This window comes from Dunckerocampus dactyliophorus, chromosome 12 (assembly GCF_027744805.1).
Source record: "Dunckerocampus dactyliophorus isolate RoL2022-P2 chromosome 12, RoL_Ddac_1.1, whole genome shotgun sequence".
Taxonomy (NCBI): domain Eukaryota; kingdom Metazoa; phylum Chordata; class Actinopteri; order Syngnathiformes; family Syngnathidae; genus Dunckerocampus; species Dunckerocampus dactyliophorus.
In genome coordinates, this window is record NC_072830.1 from 18,060,690 (window position 1) to 18,084,636 (window position 23,947).

General features: G+C 40.3%; 1 protein-coding gene across 7 annotated transcripts in view; it reads left to right on the plus strand.

Annotated features, from left to right (window-relative positions):
* The window catches only part of fat3a (FAT atypical cadherin 3a), a 126,711-nt gene that overhangs the window by 77,179 nt on the left and 25,585 nt on the right, over positions 1-23,947 (plus strand). For 6 of the 7 annotated variants that reach the window (XM_054793646.1, XM_054793647.1, XM_054793648.1 and 3 more), the window contains 13 exons: positions 2,067-2,263; positions 2,417-2,570; positions 2,758-2,991; positions 3,730-4,122; positions 5,886-6,100; positions 8,168-8,305; positions 14,998-15,141; positions 15,922-16,119; positions 16,523-17,324; positions 18,933-19,067; positions 19,162-19,316; positions 21,868-22,110; positions 23,296-23,542. In XM_054793646.1, the coding sequence (XP_054649621.1) occupies positions 2,067-2,263; positions 2,417-2,570; positions 2,758-2,991; positions 3,730-4,122; positions 5,886-6,100; positions 8,168-8,305; positions 14,998-15,141; positions 15,922-16,119; positions 16,523-17,324; positions 18,933-19,067; positions 19,162-19,316; positions 21,868-22,110; positions 23,296-23,542 (3,255 nt within the window). Of the gene's footprint in view, positions 1-2,066; positions 2,264-2,416; positions 2,571-2,757; positions 2,992-3,729; positions 4,123-5,885; positions 6,101-8,167; positions 8,306-14,997; positions 15,142-15,921; positions 16,120-16,522; positions 17,325-18,932; positions 19,068-19,161; positions 19,317-21,867; positions 22,111-23,295; positions 23,543-23,947 lie in introns of those variants that run through there. The other variant, XM_054793653.1, reaches the window with a different exon arrangement.

Consider the following 23,947-nt stretch of genomic DNA (forward strand, 5'->3'; position numbering starts at 1 on the left):
CATGACAGTGTTCTCAGGTTTGAAAGCCTCACCTTGACTCATATAAACATGCAGTATATCACAAAAGGGACCCCTCACATTTCAACGACTTGTGAGATACTGTACTATTCACTATTGAGGTCAAATAGCTCAATCTTTGTCTCGTTTGACCATAAAACCTTCCTCATAAGGCATTTGGCTTGTACTTATACTGTAGTTCATACAGTTGGTTGAATCTTCATTGTGTTCTTGGAACTTTTCATTTGTTGTCAGTATTGTTTTATCTAATACAGGGGTCTTCAACCTTTTTTCTTCTGCGAGCTACTTTTATGTAATGAAAATGGCCCAGAGGTACTGGTACCCCTTTTTGTAGCATTTACTTTGTAGCTTATTTCAACACAAACAAATGGAATAAGCATGTTTTGCCAGAACATTGACAAAACGTTGGTATCCACAACTCACATTTTGAATTGTACTCCAAAAACTCCAACTCCAAAATTTGAATTGTACTTCAGTCACACAGCAGATCTCAACTCAAAGTGTGGTCATTGTCTATGCTATTGTGTGGTAATTTGTCATTTAATAGATGCATAATGTTGTAATAACAATGCAGAATATTCTTTGACCCTTTGGTGAGCTACTCAAAATCAGCTGGCAAGCTACAGGTACCTCCTGAGTTACTTGTTAAAGACCCCTGATCTAATGAGTGCTGTCAAACTAATTATTTTTATGTTGGCAAAGAGAAACTATCCTCTGCAGTCAATTATGATCACTAACAAGAAGGTAATGGGGCAGTAAAAAGGGATTCTAGACCCATCAGCACCACTTACTAAAAGGTATGATTCTCAAATGGGCGTATGAATACTCCTGGGGGTACTTGAGATTTAAGAAATATGTAATACAGTGGTTAAAATAAGTAAGTTTAAATGAATTTGTATTTGCATTTAAGAACACATCTTCATTATAATCCTAAAAGAGCGCACTCTAAGTTGCTAATTATTTTTCTGTGCACAAAGCTTTATTCGCAATTAAATGAATTATTTTCTTGTAAATAAATTGGATTTATTTTATTTCATATGTATTTTTATTTCCAAATATTTCAAACAAGACCACTACACATGAGCACTGTTTTGGACAATTAATTAATCAATTTTCAACCAATGATTTTATCTGGTAGGGGGCATTGAAAAAATATTTCACAGTGGAAACATGACAGACATGACAAAAAAAAAATCAAGAGCCACAGACCTAAGTGAATGTATGTATATATGCATGCACCTTGTGCATGTTGAACAAGTTATCTTTTTTTTTTTTTGAGTCGTCACAGACATTTGCTGATGTAGCCCTGTTTGTTTCTGTTGCTCTGTTATTGTTGTCAAATGTCCTTGTCTTTTTTTGTCCCCCGTCTTATCCCTTATCCCTCTTGCCCATAAAAATGTCTATTTTTAACACACAGCTCGCTTCCAACCGTTCTCCGTTCTCCCCCTTTGGATCAACATTTGCAACAAAAGTGACTTTTGGAATTATTAGATTGGATTCAGCTCCAGAAGCCTCGCCTTCTCTATTCAGTTGCCATCGTTCACTAACCACAGAAGCGAAAAAGATAAATGCTTAATGTACAATGCAGGTTTAAGCCCTAAATATGCCTCACATACTTATTAAACAGGTACACAAATGACTGATAATGTACTGTATATGATCCATGAACAAATGGTTGTTTTACATCAAAATAACAAATTATTTACAAATATAATAACATGAACTATGTACAATTATCACATTTGGATCTAAACTGTGTGTGTGCACACAATTTCCCTACAATGCGTAACCTTCTGCATGCTACACTCCTCCATGCTCTTCCACTTTCTCCTTGCTGTCGAGTGTGTTTTTACAGGCAAATGATCCATGCCGAGCTCTTATCAAATGCACTTCTGCCACCTCATGGCAGTTATTATGGCTTAAAACTGTTGTAAAAGTGACATCTATTAGTGTGCAGTTGTGGTTAGTTGCGGTTAGTTGGATAAATTACCAGTGAACAATTATTCAGTCACAAGATTTACTAACCTGTGTTTCTGCATGTTTTTCAGGTGGAAACCATCGTGGTGTGTTTGCACTGGGCCTGGTTCAGGGTGAATGGAAAATGTATGTGAAAGGGCCACTGGACAGAGAGGAACGCAACCTTTACATTATAAATGTCACTTCAAGTGACGGACTATTTGTTTCCCAAGCAACCGTAGAGGTCACAGTGACGGATGCCAATGATAACAACCCTGTTTGTGACCAGGTGACTTTTGAGATGCCATTTTTTTGCTGCACCAGATTTGGATATGACAAAGACTGATAATGATATTGTGAAACATTATGAATGTGGCAAGCCGGTGTCACTGCTTGGTAAATTATGGAATCCTGTGTGTCTGAGTGTGTTTTATGTCCACAGGCACGCTATACTGCATTCATTCCAGAGAATTTCCCAGTGAATAGTGTACTGCTCCAGGTTGGTGCTACTGATGCAGATGTAGGCATCAATGCCTGGATCCAATATTCCTTACATGGTCGTGGATCTCATGACTTCAGTATTGACCCAGACACGGGTAGGAATGCCTTTTTTTATGATACGAGATTACGTTACCAAGCCTGTGTCGAATAAAACTGCCAACAACAACTAAGAGCAAGGTCACCAGTCTCATGTTACACATCAACTGTACATCACGTTTACCACATCCTTGTTTTTATCAGTCTCCTCCTGTTTTATGTGCTTTTAATAACTTCAATGACTAGGTGAGGTCAAGTCTGCTGTAACTCTGGACCGGGAGATGACATCCAGCTACTGGCTGGTCGCCCAGGCAACTGATGGTGGTGGACGGTGGTGCCGTGCCGAGGTGCAGTTGGAAGTGACGGATGTGAATGACAACCCACCTATCTTTACACTTCAACAGTATACAGCAAGTGTTTATGAAGACACTGCCACTAAAGCCCTTCTCACCCGTATCCAAGCCATAGACCCCGATGAAGGTTATATTTTTACTTGCAATAATATTACCTCATTATTTTTCATCTACTGTTACAGGTGGTCCTCAGGTTACGTACAAGTTTTGTTCCTAGACTGTTTGTCAAGTTTTGGTCTAAGTCGGATATTATACCTAAATTATACCAAAATTAACTCCTGAGTCACTTACACTGTACACAGAACACACGAACGACACTTCCATGGTGATGGCTTTCCTTTTCTTTGATGCAAAGCATCATAAAATGAAGTAATAAAATAAAAAAATACAAAAATTAAATAAAACGGTAATAAAATAAGTAAAAGCCCAAACATTAGCAACCTTTCCATCTCATCACACTGCCTAGTTATTAATGTCGCTTTCATAGGAACAGGTCCTTTAACAGTTTTAACAGTTTTTGTGATTTCCTACTGTCTGTGACACGAGTCCTGACTGTGCGTGTGGGTGCGGGACGAGGACGGCTTTGTGCAGTCTACGCTGTAACCAATTCACATGTAAACCCGAGGGCCACCTGTATATTCTGTGTCATTACTTTCAGCAGTAAATATATTGAAAACCATATCAAGCATTCACAGTCCAGTTAAAATACTGTTTTATTGCCTACTACCTGCCCATGTCATGCCACTCCTCTTCCATTTGTTCAATCATTATTTAAGTTCATGTAAATGATATAGTTATGTTGTCCAATATCTTTGTTTGGAATGTCAAAGTGAAAAACAACCCCATGCTTATTTTTTCCATGCAGCTGGTCCAGGACGTGCTGTTGTGTACTCTTTAGCAGACTCTGCCGAAGGATCCTTCTCTATCGACAAGTCGTCAGGCATCATCGTCCTTGAACGCATCCTGGATCGTGAGATTCAGCCATCATATCAGATAACAGTCCGTGCATCGGATCAGGGCTTGCCTGTGCCCCTCTCTTCATTGATCAATGTTACAATCACTGTGCTGGACATAAACGACAACCCGCCAGTGTTTGAGCGTCGTGATAGGCTGGTGACCATCCCAGAGGACGTGGGAGTGGGCACCAAGATTCTCACAGTGTATGCAGCCAGCAAGGACATAGGGACCAATGCTGAGATTACTTATAGTATTCGATCTGGAAATGAGCATGGGAAATTCAGTATCCATCCTCTCACTGGTGAGTGTGACTGGTAATCTTCACACAACACAGTCAGTACATGCTCTTCAGTGCAGCTCATTACTGTAGAGTGTCATTTGTGCCATACAGTGGAACCTGCCCGTATATATTGACCCAACTCATCAAGTCCTGGTCCACCGTGTTTTTATTATTATAAAAGTGCCCGCTTAAGTCAGAGTTGACATACATGGTCGACCGCTTTTTTCTCAAGATAAAATTTGAGACCCAAAGGAGTCAACAGTGACGTAACTAGTGTTTAGTTACACAGCATTAAAACATACTGTACACACTTATACTTCCTATTCAGTGCAAAGTAAGCTGAAAACAAAAGAATAAGAATATATGCAAATAGAAGAAAATAATGTAAGCAATAGAGATGCGTACCGAAACTCTATATCATAATGACACCGGTTCCGATGTAAACCGGAAAATTATGTAACTGACGTGCCTCATTTCAGTGCTAAATTAATACAGACTCAGCCACCTGCAACAAGAGCTTGAAGATGATATTGTAATATTATGCAAATAACGTCTTGTAAGTAATGCAACATCCCCACAGACGCACTTAAAGTTTGATGCTCTTTTTGAAATGCCTTGCCGACCTCAACACGCCAACAGCAGTGCTTGATTCCAGCACGGTAAACTTGCACACGTTTCTCGGTGGCTGTCCACACCAACACAATACAACACTTCCACATTGTCCAACAATGGCGAGCGAGGTGCATTCACAAACACCGGTATTCTGAACATTAACAGAAGCAGATCACCAGAATGGTGTATCAATTAGCCATTTCTGCTTGAGTTGTGTGAAATTGTGCACTTAAATAGCAGAACATATGCACTTAAAGTACTGTAGAATCTTGCAATGTTTTTGTTGTGTATTGCTTCTAGTTTTGCTGTGATATTTATGATAATTTGCTGTGGATTTTATTACACTTCGGTGAATATATTACTTAGTTATCATTTTATATGCATTTTGGAAATACAGTACAGGCCAAAATTTTGGACACACCTCAATCAATGTATTTTCTTTATTTTCATGACTATTTACATTGTAGATTCTCAAAACTATGAATAAACACATGTGGAATTATGTACTTAACAAAAAAGTGTGTGATAACTCTAAATATGTCTTATATTTAAATATATATTTGATGTCTTTTTTTTTTGATAGCGCTGCAAACCCTTGGTGTTCTCTCAATGACCTTTATGAGGTAGTCACCCAAAATGCTTTTCACGTCACAGGTGTGCCTTGTCAGGGTTACTTAGTAGAATTTCTTTCCTTATTAATGGTGTTGTTGTATTGTGTGTGTCCAAACTTTTTGCCTGTACTATATTTAAATTACTACTCTGGTCAACTTGCATGTTCCGTGAAAATTAAAAGGCATTGTTTTTTGATAAAAATTGTATGTTTTTCTTTTTTAAAGTACCTGTTCGGTCATCGTTTAAGCACAGACACATTTTCAAAAGTACAGATTTTGCACCGGTTTCGGATAATATGTAAACAATACCCAACCTCAGTCAACAAACTGCTGTAGGTTCAAAATCCTTCATTGTCGCCCAGTCTCTGCATGTCTTTGGCGAAAATCACAAGTAAACGTGCAAGCAATAACTACTTTCGATTTGGATTTTGGTGATGTCGACAATCGACTATGTTGAGGTCAGACAGCCAGTTCAAGGGGCGTTGAGATAAACGGGTTCCACTGTACCGCACTCATTCAAAAATATTCACTTTTGTCTTTTTCCGTGTTTGCCTTCCTCAGGTGTCATTACAGTTGCTGAATCTCTGGACTATGAAACATGCAGGGACTACTTCTTAACAGTGGAGGCTCGAGATGGGGGTACGCCTCCACTGAGTGCCATTACCACGGTAAACATAAACCTAACAGATGTCAACGACAACGGCCCTATGTTCAGCCGTGACCTTTACACTGCTGTTGTGTCGGAGGATGCCACAATTGGAGAGTCGATTCTTCAGGTACGAACAATCCAATTTCCAAAAAAAATATTCAATGACCAATGGTATTTCTTTTCAACAAGTCCCTTAAGCCTTTTTTCACAAGCAGTGTTTTTTTTTTTATCAGTTCCGCAAACAACCACAGGCTCACAAATATCGTTCAATTAAGTGTGCTTGAGCATAAGAACATCATGCTTCTTGAATGCAGCGGACCGCTTCCTGTATCTTTTTGAATTACGCAAACATCCACCTGTACAACTGTTTGATTCATTTATTTTCCAGAAATTTGAAGTAAATTTGGGAGTTTATTTGTATTCAGTCCATAGTCAATCCAAAAACATCCAACTAGCTCTTAAAGGTGTCCTTAGAGGTGCACCTTAGATACTGCATAGGGAGGCTAACCCTTGAAAACTGTACACAGTAATCTCTTGTTTATCGTGGTTAATTGGTTCCAGACCCGACCAGACCCGACCAATGATAAGTGAATTTCCGCAAACTGTTAAATTTAATATATTTGTAAGTTGAGCATAAAAAGCATGTTTACGACCTTCTTTCTAAATATGTTTTTTTAACATTAATAGAGCCCTCTAGACATTAAATATATATATAGTCTCCTTTATCTATAGTCTATAATCTCCTTTACACTCATAAAGCGGTGCTTCATTTCGGTGCTAAATGAATGCAGACTGCAACAAGTGCTTAAAGGTGTTATTGCGCCTTCTTAATAATGCAACGTCCCCACTAAGACACAGAGTGAGACACTTTTTAAAAATTGTATAGCCTCTCTTAGCACGCCAACAGCCTTGCTCAATTCCAACACAGTAAACTCTTTTAGTAAAGTTAGTAAAGTTTTTTTCAACACTATACACACCAACAAATTGTGCAGGCTGTATAGGCCGTATAGTTGACTTTACACCATCATTTTTCAGTCGCATTTTACACGCCAACATTTTGTATAGGCTGTGACAGGAAAAGAAGACAAGTAAGAGCTACATTATCTCCCAGCAGTCAGTTTGTATTGTCTTTTGAATTTATTGTTGTTATTCACTGTCATTTATAGTTCCTTAGCAGATAGTGTTAGTAATAAAAAAAAAAAACACATCTCATATTACGACACAGCGGATATTGTTCAGTCCAATGTCTGTCAAATGATAAAAATATTTTGTTGCTAATAACAAGAGAAATATATTCACTTGAGTTCAAGTGTTTTCAAATATAAAACATACAATATTAAAAATATATTAAGGATCTGTGCACACATTGAAATTATCTGAAAGTGTCAGTTAATAAAATTGTCTAAAGAATATTTTTATAAAGAAAAAAAAAAAGTCCAACGGGTTTGACGCTTTGTAACCACATAAACCTGACATTTGAATCACAAGAGGCTGATGGTTACAGTGAGGAACATACTGTACGTACTTGATCCCCTGCTGATTTTGTACATTTAGAGTACTGTGCGTATATCACTTTTATGGTAGGTTTATTGTAAGAGAGACAAACATGTAAAAAGAATGTAAAAAGAAAATCCAGAAAAAAAACATTAAAGGTTATAAATTGACGTATACATGATTGAGGGTAATAAGTATTTGATACGCTAACCCTGTGATTTCCAACCAGTACACAAGCAAATTGCAGGGGGTATGTAGAAACATTTAATTTCCAAAATGATAAGTAAATCGTTTCTGTTACTTCATATTAAGCCAGTACCCATCCAGAACAGAGTGGAAAACATTCCATTCCTAACAGTCCTTACTGTCAAACATGGAGGTGGAAACACTCTGCTTTGAGGATGTTTCTTTGACCAAAACACCAAATGAGATGTATGCACCCCTGGTGACCAACTGCAAGACGTCTGTACTTTCAGTATTAAGCCGCATTTGACTTTGGGATTAAATACTTTTTCTCCCTCAGTTAAATCATAACCTTTACTTAATGTTACTTTTCTGAATTTTTTTCTGCATTCAAAACAAATTTACCATAAAAATTCTGGACTGTTTTTGTAAGGGCGTAAACTTACAAAAGCAGCAGGGGATGAAATATTTATTTTTCCCACTCTATATTATGTGTGTGTGTGTGTGTGTGTTACAGCTGGTAGCAGAGGATATGGACAGCCTGCTGAATGGAGAAATTCTCTATTCCATTGTGAGTGGGGACCGAGACAACCAGTTCTTCATTGACCCACTCAGCGGGATCATCAGTGTCAACAAGCATTTGGACCGTGAGACAGTAAGGCCACACAATCACATGAAGTGGCAGTTTTTCACAAACTATCAGGAAACAAAATAGTCGTCTTTGCCTGTACGGAATTTAAATGCACCATTTGCAAATGGTCAGTCATGCATGCATCATCATAGCCTCTGCCCTGCTGGGCAGAGTCTCAAAGTAACATGGATGGAAATGTTCCCATTACAAACACAAACACACACACACACAAGTGCCACAAAAGTAACAGTAGGCTTACATCATGTCTGTCAATATCAAGACTTGAGTGTCCTTTTGTTAGATTTTAATATCAATTTAGTCAGTGGCCAAAATGCCAACTAACACACTGCTGAAGCTGTAATTTTTGGACGTTTTTTGTGCTTCACTGTCTTCCATAAATGTTTTTTTGTGTGTGTGTTTCTACAGTTCTTGTATAGGTAGTATAAAAAGTAGGGATGCTCCGATCAGGGTTTTATGGCTGCTGATTCCGATACGATCACACCAATGCCGATCACATGGATTAAGTATACATTTTTAAATTTATTTATTTATACAAAGTTGCCGTATAAAGAGGAAAAGTCAGGACAATTCCAAGGTCCCTTGACTGCCAGGAGGCCCAAAAAATGGGCAACATGATTTTTTTTTCATGCTACCCAGAATTCCTTGCTGCACCCCTGCTACTGGCTATGTGATATGAAAAAAGGAACCATAACATCACCTTAATTTAGACAAAAACACATTTGACTTAGTTTTTGAAGAGAACATATATCACTCGTGAAACTTACAGAGGATGACACGCCTTCTTTAAGGAGACTTTGGATGTGAGAGTACATTTTTGGAGCTCTTGTGTACTTGTGTACATACTTGTGTATCTTGCTTGCTGCTGTAACAGATGAATTTCCCTGCTGTGGGATTAATAAAGTACTACTACTACTCTAGCAGGACTTCCAGGTAAGTGAGAGAGCACTTAGAGCACTTAGCCTTCTGACAGTCACACATATACGGGCGAGTGTTGTCCACATGGCTGCATTAGCTGCCGTTTGACTGATGATCACACCGTGAGCCTCGGAAACTCACCATAATCCGTCACGTGTTTGTTTTTCAATCGCTGTATTAAAGCTTTTGAACGTGCTAGACCCACAAGATAGTTTTCATGGCATGTGTTGGCAGTTAAAATTCCACACAGCAGGAAAGTGGGAGGACGACGCAGCCCAAGACGCTACACAGGTGATCGGCTTTGAAAGGCATTTATCGGCATATATCACCGATACTGATCGGTGGCCGATCGATGGGAGCATCCCTAATTAAAAGTATAAAAATATCCATTCACTTCAAAAAATAGAACCCTTAAAATGCTAGTTTGTTTTCATGCACTGGTTTGGAAAATAGTTTCAAAAAAGGAAAGTGTTCGATATTCTCAGTGCTGTTGTTTACCATTTGGGGTATAACGTTATGCTATAATCATGGTTAGTACCTCGGTTTTAAGGTCACAGTTCGAGTCATTTCCAGTACAGAAAGGCAGAGATTCCCAACCAGGGGTACTGTAGGTACCCTTAATGGTATGCGAGCAAATTGCAGGGGGTACATGGAAACATTTCAGTTTCAAGATGACAAGTAAATAGTCAGTCATTTCATATTAAGCCAGACAGTAAAATCGAACGTGTGCACTACGGCTAGTTTTCCCGGGGAGACAATAACCCGTGGCACAGCTGTGCCAAAATCGTAACAGTTGTATTACATTCTACTTTTGAAGAAGACGTATGAATCAGGGGGTACTCATGGTATGACAAAAATGTTACGGGAGTGTACACAAGGCGATGGGTTTTAAGATTAAACAAAAAAAACATTCCAAACTGCAAAATTCTTTTATAAATGAAATTATCAAGTAGAAGTGCTATTGCATTTTGGCTGTATGTGTTTGTATTGCACATCATTATGCTATAGTAGCATTATTATTGTACAGCTTGAGGACTGATGGGATGAAGGACATGTGCTATTGTTCTTTTGTTACTGTGAGTGCAGCATTCTGTGGGTCAAGGAGGTGTTTAGAGCCCACGCTGTCTCATGCAGTGGGTGAGATTGGTTTGGTCTGGTTTAATTTTATTTGAACATGCATGAAGGTTACAATGGAATACATCTCATGAATCATCATTTCTCAGTTCCACATGTCCAAAAGGAGTAGGAAGAAGCAAAGCTTATTTAATCCTACCCCCCATCCATTCCACATCTTGTGCAGTACATATTGTTCACTTCCTGCAGTCATATTTTTTCCACATAATAATAAGTGTAGTAATAAATAAATAATAAAGAATAAAAAACAATCATGACAGAACAATAAGTATAATAATCAAGACTCTTCTGCCTTGTATTTAGCAAACATCAACTGCTGGTATTGTTTTTTTAATTTTCTCATCTGAGTACATTGTTTAAATTCCTTACTCAATCCGTTACATAATTTAATTCCACATACTGAAATGCGGGCCGCACGGTGGTCTAGTGGTTAGCATGTTGGCCAACACAGTAACAGCCTGGAGATTGTGAAGACCTGGATTTGATTCTCCCTTGGGCATTTCTGTGTGGAGTTTGCATGTTCTCCCCGTGCATGCGTGGGTTTTCTCCGGGTACTCCGGTTTCCTCCCACATTCCAAAAACATGCATGTTAGGTTAATTGGCGACTCTAAATTGTCCATAGGTATGAATGTGAGTGTGAATGGTTGTTTGTCTACATGTGCCCTGTGATTGGCTGGCAACCAGTCCATGGTGTACCCCGGCTGGCAACCAGTCCAGGGTGTACCCCGCCTGTCGCCCGAAGTCAGCTGGGATAGGCTCCAGCATGCCCCTCGCGACCCTAAAGAGGAGAATCGGTATAGAAAATGGATGGATGGATTTCCAACTAATTTTTCCCTCTATTATGATCCCCACAAATGTATTTTCTTTCAATCTTTCAATGTCCACTCCGTTTATTTGTATTTGATCGTACGTATCCTTTCTGCTATTTCCAAATAGCATTATTTTAGTTTTACTTAAGTTCAAGGATAATCTGTTTTTATCAAACCATGTCTTTAATATGACCATTACATCCTTGACCTTTTTTATTAGTTCTTGTGTGCTTTCCCCAGAACAAAAGGCAGTAGTATCATCCGCAAATACAGAATAGCAACTTTAAGTCCTTTGTCACTCGACAAATGTCATTGATGTACAAATTGAACAGTTTTGGTCCCAATATTGACCCCTGGGGTACTCCACACGTAATATTTAAACTCGCAGATGTGTATTATACTAGCTACCCAATTCAAAACTAATCCTCGCATTCTGATTGGGCTTTAAAAACGCCTTTACACACATTAAGAAGCCGATTTAAAACAATAACTGAAGAATAAGCAACCCCAGAGTCGTGTACCATTCTGTGTTTTGAAGGCGACCAATTTCTATCTCTGTGTCTTAAGGCTCAAGTCCCTGTTCTGCAAGTTCTCTATTTCATCTCCAAATGTTTCTTCCTCCTGAAACTATTGACACATCGCTCAAATCTTTGCTGTAATGACTGTAAACATCCTCTGTCTCGTACGCCGCTGTTTGTGTAGCTGAGCGGTATCACTCTCATGACGTCAAATGAGGTTGAGCTGTGAGAACTAGTGCGACATGGCTGGGGGCCATGAACAACAAATGTCATTTTTGCAAATTCACCGTTCGCTTTCAACAAATGGAACAATGTAGAACATAATTACAAACAATGTACAATATATTCAAGCCAGGTTTATGAATCATGTCAGGGACCCTTTAAAGCAAAGACTTTCTGTCCGTTAAGTGTACAGTGGATCCTCGCACATTCGCAATTCAGTATTCACGCCCCAAATTTGTGGATTCTTGGTCAGGGAGGCTTTGGATGGGAAGGGTTTGGAGGAGTGAGCTGTGGGTCAAAAATTTATTAGCGTATCAATTACTCGTGCTTTTTCGCCATTCGCAGGTGGTCTCAGATGGCAAGCCCCATGAAAAGCGGTGATCTACTGTATGCTGTAGATGTAATGTGTGCGGGAAATACCATTTTTATCTGCCAAATATCCTGTAATCATTTCAGTTAGAAAACAACTTTGTGTTATTTTTGGTCTTTAAGACATAGCAGCAATTTGGTATCCTGTGGACAGCTGATGATAAGCACACCGGAAAGTGGATCCCAGAGCAGGTGGCAATTAATCACAAGCCAGACACACCGTAAACATGGGATTCTCACACCTGGAGCTCAGTAAATGACAACATGAATACGTATGAGAGCCATAAACACGTCTGCCTCTTCCATCTCCTCCTCCCAGGCGCTTTTTTTTTCACCCTTCACCATCTTCCTACTCATCGTCTGCCACTTCCTTATCTTCTATTCATCCGGAGTGCTTGAAAACTTCAGTAACGTTTAGATTTCTGTCATAAAGTATTCATGAGTGGAGTCTATGAGCCATCTCAATGTGTTCAGAAAGAGACAGTTGGGTGTGCGGGATCAAAGCTGTAAGATGATGAAAGTGTGTTTGAGTTATCACACAGCAAGAAGTGGTTTCTGTGTGTGTGTGTGTGTTTGTGTGTGTGAGTGATTTGTTTTGTTTGTTTTGTGATTCTCTGTGTTAATACAAAGGTTTGTATTTATATGTGTTACTCTCATTTACATTCACCACCCCTTTTCCCTCTGCTAAGCAGGTCGGAGGTGATTTTAAAAATTAGTTGTTTTTTTTTATTTGGGTTTTTCTTATACAGGTGGTTCTCAGTTTATGGCGTTCCGTGTTACATGTCCCTTAAATTAATTTAAAAAGGAATTTGGAGACTGACTGGAGAACTAGTTACAGCAAGCAGGTAAGAAAAGGAAAGCCATCACCATGGAAGTAAAAATGAACAGGAACCTGAGCACCCCCTGAATTCCTTATATTATTTTGCCGCTGCATTGGCATTTCTCCCAGTTGTACTTAATTAACTTTTTTATTTCTCAAGATAGAGAGGAGAACAACACACAGAGAAGAACAAACTAGCCAAAATGTCAGGTGTGTGTGCGTGTGTGAGTGTGTGTGTTCAGCAATGTTAAACCATCTGTCATCATTATAAATAAGCAATGAACAAAGTGTACCAGATGCCTTTGGAAAGTCACACATACAATAAATATCAGGGGCACCGAATGAGGGAGATAAGTGATGACGATTCTAAGCGCCCATGACTGAAAGGGGCTTTGGAAATGGTATTACTGCACTTACTTATTCTTGAAATGCAATATAAACTCACAGGCTACAATATCAGGTGCAGCATTCGGTGCACCCGTATGAGGTAATAAGATCCAATATGAGCTACATATTGCCTTAAGAAACAGTTGTGAGGGTAATGCAGTGCAGTTGTATGCCACGGCAAGCTAAAAATACAATAAAACACATTGTGTATTTATGTCACTGCGGTCTTTGTATACAGTGGGGAAAATCAGTATTTGATACCCTGCTGATTTTGTAAGTCGACCCCCTCACAGGATATGAACAATTCAGAATTATTATGTTTGGTAGAAAAAAAAATAATGGTAATGGTCGAAGTACATCATTGATACAAAAGATCAAGGATAAAAGGCGTTGTCAAACTTCACACGGGCCAGTCCATGTGTCTTATTGAGCAGGGAGACATTGTGGGCACTGCAGGATCTCAATCCAATACAGCAGTGGTTCTCAATTTCCAACTTAAGGGTTTTGTAACATTTAATCATGACTGCTCAGCCTGTGTTGGTTGTCAAAAAGAGAAAAAAGTGCAAATAATTCACGCACCGGTTTTTCCTCATTTCCTACCGTATTCACGATAAACCCAAGGGCTATGAATGGTTCGTCGTATTTCCTGGAGCTTTTATCCCGAAACGTCTCCAACACTCATGACCTGTCAGCTCTGCACATGGGTGTTCATTCCACTTCTTCCACTGCGTTGAACAGGCTGGATTAGTTTGACCACTGCTGCCACCTAGCTAGAGGCCTGCGTATCATCCATCCATTTTCTATGCCGCTAAACCTCACTCGGGTCGCGGGGGTATGCTGGAGCCTTTCCCAGCTGGCTTTGGGCGAGAGCACCCTGGACTGGTCGCCAGTCAATCGCAGGCCTGTGTAACAGTCAAACATAAATACAATGCGTGCAGGCGGTGCATGAAAACACTGATACAGAAAGCCTCCTGCCACCCCTTACACCCCCCTTCCGACACCTCAGCCCACTATTTGAGAAGCACTGCATTACAGCAAAGTGTGTTACTAATGCATTTCGTGGTGACTGCACCCCAACTCCCTTGATTGTATCTCTTCTTCTAAATGTGGCACATTAGGCGTGTACAGAGCATTGAGTATGGAAAGCAATTGTCGACGAGGGCCAGCAGAGTAATTACGGTTAAGTGCAGTGAAGAGTCAGTCCAGGCTAACTATATGCAATTTAAAGGTTCATATTTTTTTATTAGTTTTTATTATTGTTTACTTCGGGGTTGTCGCAGCCCAGTACTGACACTTGTGGGCTTCTGTGCATAGTTGAAGCTATAGAGAGTTTTACAATAATATAATTAATGCAGTATTTGTTTGGGCTGATTTGATTCCTCAACATTGTCCATTCTAAGTTTATAAAAAGAATTTGTCACTTTGACTGATGTGTTGCATGAGCAAATCAATATTAAGGATTAATTCAAACCACTGTGTCAGCTGTAATTGTAATGATCATTTGTATTTGTCTATGTCTAGGTTCCAAGCTACTCATTGGCCATCAGAGCTCTGGACAGTGGAATCCCACCCATGTCATCTACTGTTACGGTCAACATAGACATCTCCGACATCAATGACAACCCACCCACCTTCTTGCCAGCCAACCTTACGACTGTCATCCAGGTAAATGTCTTGCTGACAGACTCATATTTAGACCACAACACTGTATGAAGGTCGTTTTTGTATTTGTATTTGTATTATTGCATTTGTAATATTTTGGAAAAGAAGTTGCTGATTCTGCCCGTCAGTAAGCAGTACAGGTGGGCCCCGGGTTCCATTCCTAGACTGATATACGTCGAGTTTTGGTGCAAGTGGGATCTTTTGCCTAAATTAACACACAAAATACATGAAGGACATTAGATACGGTAATAAAACACTACCTACAAGAATGAAATGAAACAGTCATAAAACATAAAAGCTAAGCACTAGCAACATTTACATGTCAACATTAAGTCCTGGCAGTTATGTGTACTGTTAAGAGTTTTGTGATATCTGAACATCTGTGAACGTGTCATGTCCTGATTATGTGTGCGGTTGCATGCAGAGAGGACAGTTGAGTTTGCCAACAGTTGCCTATTTTGTTTTTGCAATAAAAAGATTGTTGATCTAACACCTCCTTATATTATCTTTATCCTGAATTATTAATTGTGACAGTCCAGTATTCTCTGGCTTCCTCTCACATTCTAAAGAAACACGTTAGATTAATTGGAGACTCTAAATTGCTCATAGGTGTGAATGTGAGTGTTAATGGTTGGTTGTGATTGACTAGCACGCTGAGATAGGCTCCAGATTAGCCGTGACCCAGGGTAGGATAAGTGGGAGAAAATGACTAAATCAATATTTGGATGAACAGATGAATATCCAGTCAGGCAGGTCTGGGTGACAGTATGATTTCTTCCCCAGGAAAACAAGCCCATCGGTACCAGCATCATCCAGCTGTCTGTCATCGACCTCGACTCCTCGCGCAATGGCCCGCCATTTGATTTCCGCATCTTGTCTGGAAATGAGGGAGGCGAGTTTGTGCTGGAGCAAGATGGAACACTAGTGGCCAGTCAAGTGTTCAGGAGGGACTTGGCAACCAAATATGTTATTCACATACAGGTACAGTCCACTTGCTTTTTCCCATTACCATAAATACATGGAGGGAGGTTTTTCTAATGTTAGAGGATAAGACCTTAGGCATTCTTCTTATAATAATCAACTTATCCCATAAGAACTTGAATGAATTATTACTCGATCAATTCATAACAATCGATCAAGAGGGCAAATGTGCTATTTAGAACCCGAAATGCTTTGCCAGAGACGTTTCAGGGAAACTAAGTCATTCTCTGCTGCATATGGGTTAATTGTGTTAAAATTTTAATCAGATTAATAATTATGATGGATTAATCCGCAATAACGCTTCAATTTTGACAGCTCTACAATCGACTACTGTAATTGATTATTATGCCCAAAGTATGCCCTAATATCCGCATCTAATCTCCTCTCTCTTCTCCTTAATTAGGTGACAGACTCTGGCAGGCCTCGCCTGTCCTCCTCTTCAATGCTGACAGTCAGGGTGATTGAAGAAAGCGTACACAGACCTGTCGCTCTTCCACTAGAGGTCCATATTGTCACCATGGAAGATGAGTTTCCCGGTGGTGTCATTGGCAAGTTGCATGCCACAGATGCTGACCCCTATGATGCCTTGACATTTGGTCATGCTCCGCCAGTCCACCGCAGTCTCTTCAAAATCAGCCCTCGTGACGGAAAGATCATCGCCCTGGGAGGATTGGACGCAGGTAGATACTCCCTTAACGCCAGTGTTAGTGATGGGCGATTTGCTGTCCCCGTGCCTGTCAGTGTGCACGTCGAGCAGGCCACTCCTGACATGCTGCGTGAAGCTGTGACAGTTCGCTTTGAGAGTGTAACACCACAAGACTTTGTATCCTCACACTTGAAGACAGTCCTGAAGGTGCTGCAGCAGGCTACCACCTCACAGCAGCGCGACACTCTACACCTGCTCAGTCTGCAACCGGTTGGCGGGACTCAGCAGCTGGATATGCTTGTTGCCGTGCAAACAGCTGAGGGTGGCTACTATAAGGCCGCTTACCTCACTCAGAAACTTAGTGCTTCTCGGCGGCGACTAGAGGAAGTCCTCAAGGTTTCAGCCATCCTGGATAAAAACTGCTCAGGGCTGGATTGTCGCGGAGCGCAGTGTGAACAAAGCATCATCTTGGATTCACACAACCTGGCGACGTACAGCACACCACGAGTCAGCTTTGTCTCACCGCGCTTTCATCGAACCTCACGCTGCACATGCACTGGTAAGCCATGGGATATGGTAAGATGGCATGTATGGTATTGTCAGAGAGCACAAAATCACATGGTCCGATGGATGCAAGATCAAATATAATATGATATATCAAATACAGGTGGTCCTCAGTTTGCGTATGAATTCCGTTCCTAGACGGTGATGTTCGTAAATTATACCTAAATTAACTCCAAAGTCACTCACACTGTACACAGAACACAGAACACACAACGGACATAAAATGCAGTAAATCAAACACTTAATGTAAATTCCAGACTATTGAGCCCATCTGAATATAAGCCAGATACACTAAATTTAAAAAGAAAAAAAAATTGTACATATATAGGCCACACTTGTTTAGAAGCCGCAGGTGTCCACGTTGTAACATATGGAGCATATAGAAGTGGCAGTGCTCGAGGCAGGATTAGAGCCGCACATTAAGTGCTTTGTGCACGCAATAAACCTTGCAATCCTACCTCCACTCGGCGTTCCCAGTATCACTCTTTAGCTTCGAGACATGAGACACGGTCTTTCATGGGAGTTCAACAGCTTCTGTGGTCCAAATCGTCCAAGCAGAAGCTGCAGTACTTCTCCAAATGATCAAACTTAAGATTTGTCAGTTCAAAACACGATCGCTGCATAAGACTTTAAAATGTGATATGACCGTCACTACTTCCTGAATCTGCGCTCTAAGCATCATGGGAACTTTAGTTCCTTTTGTGTAAACAAGCCTTAATTGACTGCAGTCTATTTTATATGTGTCTTTCCATAACTGCAGGCCAACATAAATGATTAGTAGTAGCCCGTAAAAAAAAAACATAAATTAGCCGCATCATTGTTTAAGCCGCAGGGTTTAAAGCATGTGAATAAAGTAGTGGTTTACAGTTTACGGAAATTACGGTGCTACAAGAATTAAATGAACTGTGCACTAGCTAGCTTGCCATCTCAAGACCACTACACTGCTGAGTTATTACTGTCGCTTTCAGAGGACAACCTGGCAATTACGTGGAGTGGAGTGTAGTGTTAAATAGTTTTGTGACTTCCGATCGTCTGTGAACGTGCCGTGTCCTGACTGTGTGTGTGTGTGTGTGTGTGTGTGTCGCTGCGTGCAGGGTGGACAATTGAGTTTGCTGATGTTGTTTTGGTGTGGTTGCAGCCGACAGTATCCTTTTTTAGTTTTGCAATAAAGAGATTGTAAACCGAGGGCCACCTGTATGTTAATTGGCTTCGAATGCATTTCGTGTGTCATCGTCACAAAATTGGCAGTTGCGTTTATGATGTAATACACTTTAATATGCGAAAATGTACTTATACAGTGGAACTCGCTCATGTTGACCAACTCAGGTCGTGGTCCACCATGTTCTTTTAATGACGAAAAGTGCCCGCTTAAGTCAACGTCAACATACATGATCAAACTGCTTTTGTAAATGTGATATGTGAGAGCCAAAGGGGTCTTTAAAATGAAAGCATGGCAGTTTTTGGTTATGCAGACAACCGCCTACGTCAGCGTGAGTCAGCCAACCTGAGCGGCGTCGACATAAACGTGGTCCACTGTGCAACAAATATTTGGCCCTTTTAAGGAACGGACAAAGTTCCAAGTTACTTCTGCTTGTGTTGTTAGACGTCAACTGCGCTGTATTGTCAGAACAATGTGAAGACCAGCCATGTCCAGCAGACATGCAGTGTGTTTCAGTGGACGTCACCAGAGGGCGCTTTGCATGTCAGTGCCCACCGGGAAAACTTGGAGAGTGCGCAGGTGCGTGTCACACAATAAAACAGCCACACTTTATTTCATTAACTTATGTAACCTGTTTTTCTGGTGTGTATGCGCGTGTGTGATGTGCGCGCAGGTCACTCGTCACTGAGTTTTTCAGGTAACAGCTACATTAAATACCAGCTCTCAGAGCGACTTCAAACAGAACTGAAGCTCAGCCTGAGAATAAGAACACTGCAGACGAGAGGAATCATCATGTACACTCATAGTGAGCCTTGCACCATGCTCAAGGTACGTGCACGCACGCGCGCTTCTCTCATGCACTTCATTAGGACGATCATGCATTCAGTCAGTCAGCGCTTTAAGGAGATTTTATTTGTTGTAATGGTCCTCTTGGAGGCAGTATTTTGTTGCTGATTTATGATCATGATTATGATTGGGTAAAATGAAGTTCTTAAGATACCCACTAGTGATCATCTGAGAGAACGGCTCTGCACTGTGATACTTCAATGACAGAAGTAAATAGAGGCTGTGTAAGGGCGTGAAACCTCATAACAACATAACAACATAACAAACATGTAACCCAATGTTTTAGTTGTATTTAGTTGCATTTTCATGGATAATAGCACATGGATACCCTAATATTTTGTTGTACAATACAGTATTACATACTGTATTCCAATATATAATAAATATTATTCAACTCATTTCAAATATGTGACACCACTGGACATAAAAAACCTCCTCAAACAACACCTGTTCACCAAAGCATATAACGTTAATTTCCGGTGTATAAGTCGTACATACTAAATTTAGAGAGAAAACAAGATTTGTACATATACTGTACAAGCCCCACCGGGCTATAAGCCGTAGGTGTCCACATCATAAAATGGGATATTTAGTGCACAGAAACAAAAAGATTTTTTCTACTTTTAATAAAATAAATGCTTTTTTTTTTTTCCAAACAGTGCGGGTCAAACTGTAATGTAACACTGCTATTTAAACAGTGCAGAACAGTACACAGCAAGTTCAACAGTGCCGAATAGTGCAGGTAACATACTGTGGATAACAGTAGCCTACCAGAAAAGTCATTCATCACTGTCCTCTTGGGAACTGAAACAACAAAAGTCTTCCTCTTTTGTGTCAGAATCGAACAGCATCATAATTCCTTTGTCACACACGTTGTCGGTCTCTCTCTCTCTCTCTTTCGGTGTGCTCTCAGTGTCCTCCTCTTCATCTGGCAGTAGTCCAGGCTTTTGAAACCAATTGATGATAGTGGGGTTTTTTTACACTGCTCCACGCTGTAAGGATCCACCGACAGACTTGTGCAAAAGTTGCTCTTCGTATGCGGCCATCTGGTCTTTGTGTAGTTACCCAGTCTTCAGGCACGTTTTTGAGTTCAGGCCATCTCATCCTCTGAAACCTTTTTGTGTCTTTTTGCTTTGCGTCAGCTTTTCAGGTTGCCGTCTCCAACATCTGACCACATATGCATTGATGCAAAGCTTACGCAAAGCAGCCATGTTTCCTTGTCTTGACAGCCAAATCGATCTATGAGCGAATGGCGAAAAACCCCAAGTAATTGAGACGGCCATAGAATGTCTTTTAAATTCTTGACACACAGCTCCCTCCCCCTCCTCCAAACCCTCCTGCTAGCTTGACGTTCTCTCGGATTTCATATCAACATTTGCAATAAAAGTGTTGTAATTATTAATTACATTTAGCTCCAGAACCCTCCCTCCCCTTGTCTCTTCATTTGACATTGTTCATGCACAACAAAATCCAGGTTTAAGCCTTAAATATGCCTCACACACGTATTAAACATAATTAAAATATAAAATGCATAGGTACTCACAACTAATGAATTATAATGTAAATGATGCATGAACTGAAGGAATTGGAGTCACAGTGTAGCCTTTTTCCAGGTCGTAAGGCTAGCACAGAGGCTAGCAGGCTAGGGAAGGTATTTCTCCGAGCTGCGTCTACAACTTACACATCATATATTAACTCGTGTTCACCTTGCTGGACTGACTGTCGTTGCTCGTGCTAACGTAGCCAAACAAACAGGGCGCCATCTTGCACTGACGTCACGTCCTTAGGTGGTTAAAACGGAGAATCTCAAAAGACAAGATATCTCCTGGCATTTAACTGATTTAGAGTGGCAGTGGCATAGATGCTTGTGTTTGTCTTCTGTTTGGTGGATTTATTCAGCTGTGGCAGCGACGTAGCATTTAGGGACCGTTCAAAAAAGTGCAAAATCTCAGTGCTTGACGAAAAAATATCAGTGAAGTGATCAGTGATAGCATAAAAACATAAACATGCAAGAACTGTGGACTTTCTAACAGTGGTACATGTATGCTGTACATTCTACCTGTATTGTCACGTATTCATACTCAAATGTGTTTTCTGCAGAAAAAAATTGCTATTTTCAGAGAAAAAAATCAAATCAAAGAATTTTTTTTTTTGACCGAAAAATCCGCAAATTTGCGGGATAGCTAATGCTGAATCATGAATGTGCGGGGATCTACTGTGTCCTTATAGCCTCCATATACAGCACATGCTAAAACACAAAAAACTAATGTAAGAATAACTCGTTAGCTTCTGAGCATTAGAGTCAAGTTGTACTGAGCTGCTGATGTGTATGCAAACTTCTGATATATTACACAGTATAAAAGTTTAAATACAGTACACTCAATGACTGTCATCCTGAAAAGATAAGCATTTATCCATAAGTTTGTTTTTATTTGAGCGAAAACAATTTTTGGAGCATGGCAGAATCACTTACTGTAGAATGCACTCATCTATGGATGCAGCCTGTCATAGATAATATGTTTGTGTGTGTCAGCTGGACGAGGGAAAGCTGTGGTTCCAGCTCACCTGCGTACCCGGCGACGGACACGGTGACCGTGCCCACATGTTGGGGATCTCTGGCCGTCGAGTCAACGATGGCAGCTGGCACACAGTGACACTGGAGCTCAACCGCAACTTTAGCAGTCTGTCTCTGGATGACAGCTACGTGGAGGGGCGCAGTGGACCAGCATACATGCAACCTCTTGCTTCAGACAGAACCATCTACTTTGGAGCACTGGTCAGTCCTTGGTTTTCTGTCCAACATGCATTTATGGCTCCTCAGCTTCCACTTTAAGATTGTGAATAGCTGCAGTATATGCTGTCCTCAGTGAAATTGGATACAGAATCATAAAAGGTTACTCACATGGAAGCACTTTTTAAAGTTTTTATGTTCTATGTTAAGTCATGGGCCGCACGGTGGTCTAGTGGTTAGCATGTTGGCGACACAGTCACAGTCTGGAGATCGGGAAGACCTGGGTTCAATTGTGCATGTTCTCCGTGCATACCCCCGCGACCCTAATGAGGAGAAGCGGCATAGAAAATGGACAGATGGATGGTATTGATCTGATACTGAGTAAATACAGGCCCATTATCGCCGATACCGATGCTTTTTATTGAAAATTTTGTCAAGATTATTGAATGATTTTGTGATTTTTGCACAAATAGTCTACACATTACAATCAGAATAAAGCAGAAGACAAAGGTTTTATACGAACAAAAATCATTTCTATCAATGCACTTATTTGTGAACAATTTAACAACTAATACGAGACAATGTAACGATATCAACAAAATAATACAATGACTCCCCTTTTATAACGTACAATAGTTAGAGCAAAATAAAGTCAATAGTGAAAAATAAGTCAACAAAAGCAAAACTACTATTGGCTCTCCTTCATTTTTCCCCCAAAGTTCTCTTGTGTCCAAAGACATATTTCCAGAGTTTTTTAAACAATGTAACAATGCATAACTATAACAATATATTTGAACAAAACACAAAAACACACCGATATTTGTGAAAATAAACAGAGACAAGAACTGAAAAATATAAATCTCATCACACAAGTATCACACATCACACTACCCTGGTATCGATAATATCGATATTTGGATCAACCTGGCCAACCTCTAGTATTTACTGCTTAGCATATCTTGACCTACATTGGATTGGTTTTAGTGTGTTTTCTAAACACAAATATCAAGAATATCAAAGTAGCCTCTCACATCCTTTCCTGTTTCAGTATCTGGCCCCTGGTGGACAAAGTTTGGACACCCCTGATGTAATAAAACCCGACTAGTCAAGGGCTCCAACAAATCATAAAGACTTAAGTACTGTGCTTGTATAAAGTGAAGGAATTGTGGTTGAAGTCTGTGGGTGTGTTTTTGAATAATTGTCTTTAATGCTTGCCCACAATGGTCTCAGGTGCAGCATCCCACCTCACGCAGCCTCATAGACTCCCAGAAGGACACAAAGGCGATTGAGGGCTTCCAGGGCTGCCTGGACTCAGTCATGCTGAACAACAATGAGCTGCCACTGCAGAACAAGCGCTCACACTATGCTGAAGTGGTTGGACTGACAGAGCTGAAGCTGGGGTGCATCCTCTTCCCTGATGCCTGCCTGCAGCAGCCGTGTCGCAATGGAGGAAGCTGCATCAGTCTGTCCTCTGGTGGTGAGTGACCAGCACTGCAAAAAAAAAAAAAACCCTGCTCCCTGAAACTCGGCATTATCCAATATAAAGTCAAAAATAAATCTCCATATATACAAAGGCATTTTCGAATTAATAAGTATTAGTATTTTGTAAACGCAATGAAGTAGAAGGGGTATTTTTCATATCATCGCTGTCCAATGAAAAGCCGAGATTAAAAAAAAAACAACTGACATCTTAGCAAGATGAAATACCTGAAATCTCTGTAAAAATGCTTTTTTTTTTTTTACTAACAAGATAATACAGTATGTTTAATATGTACCCAAATCTGAAACATGCTGTAATTACTGCTAGTACGGTTTGTTTGGTCAAGAGTGAGGGCAGTACAGGATCAATAAGAACGGACCAAACAGGGGGACCAAGACACCT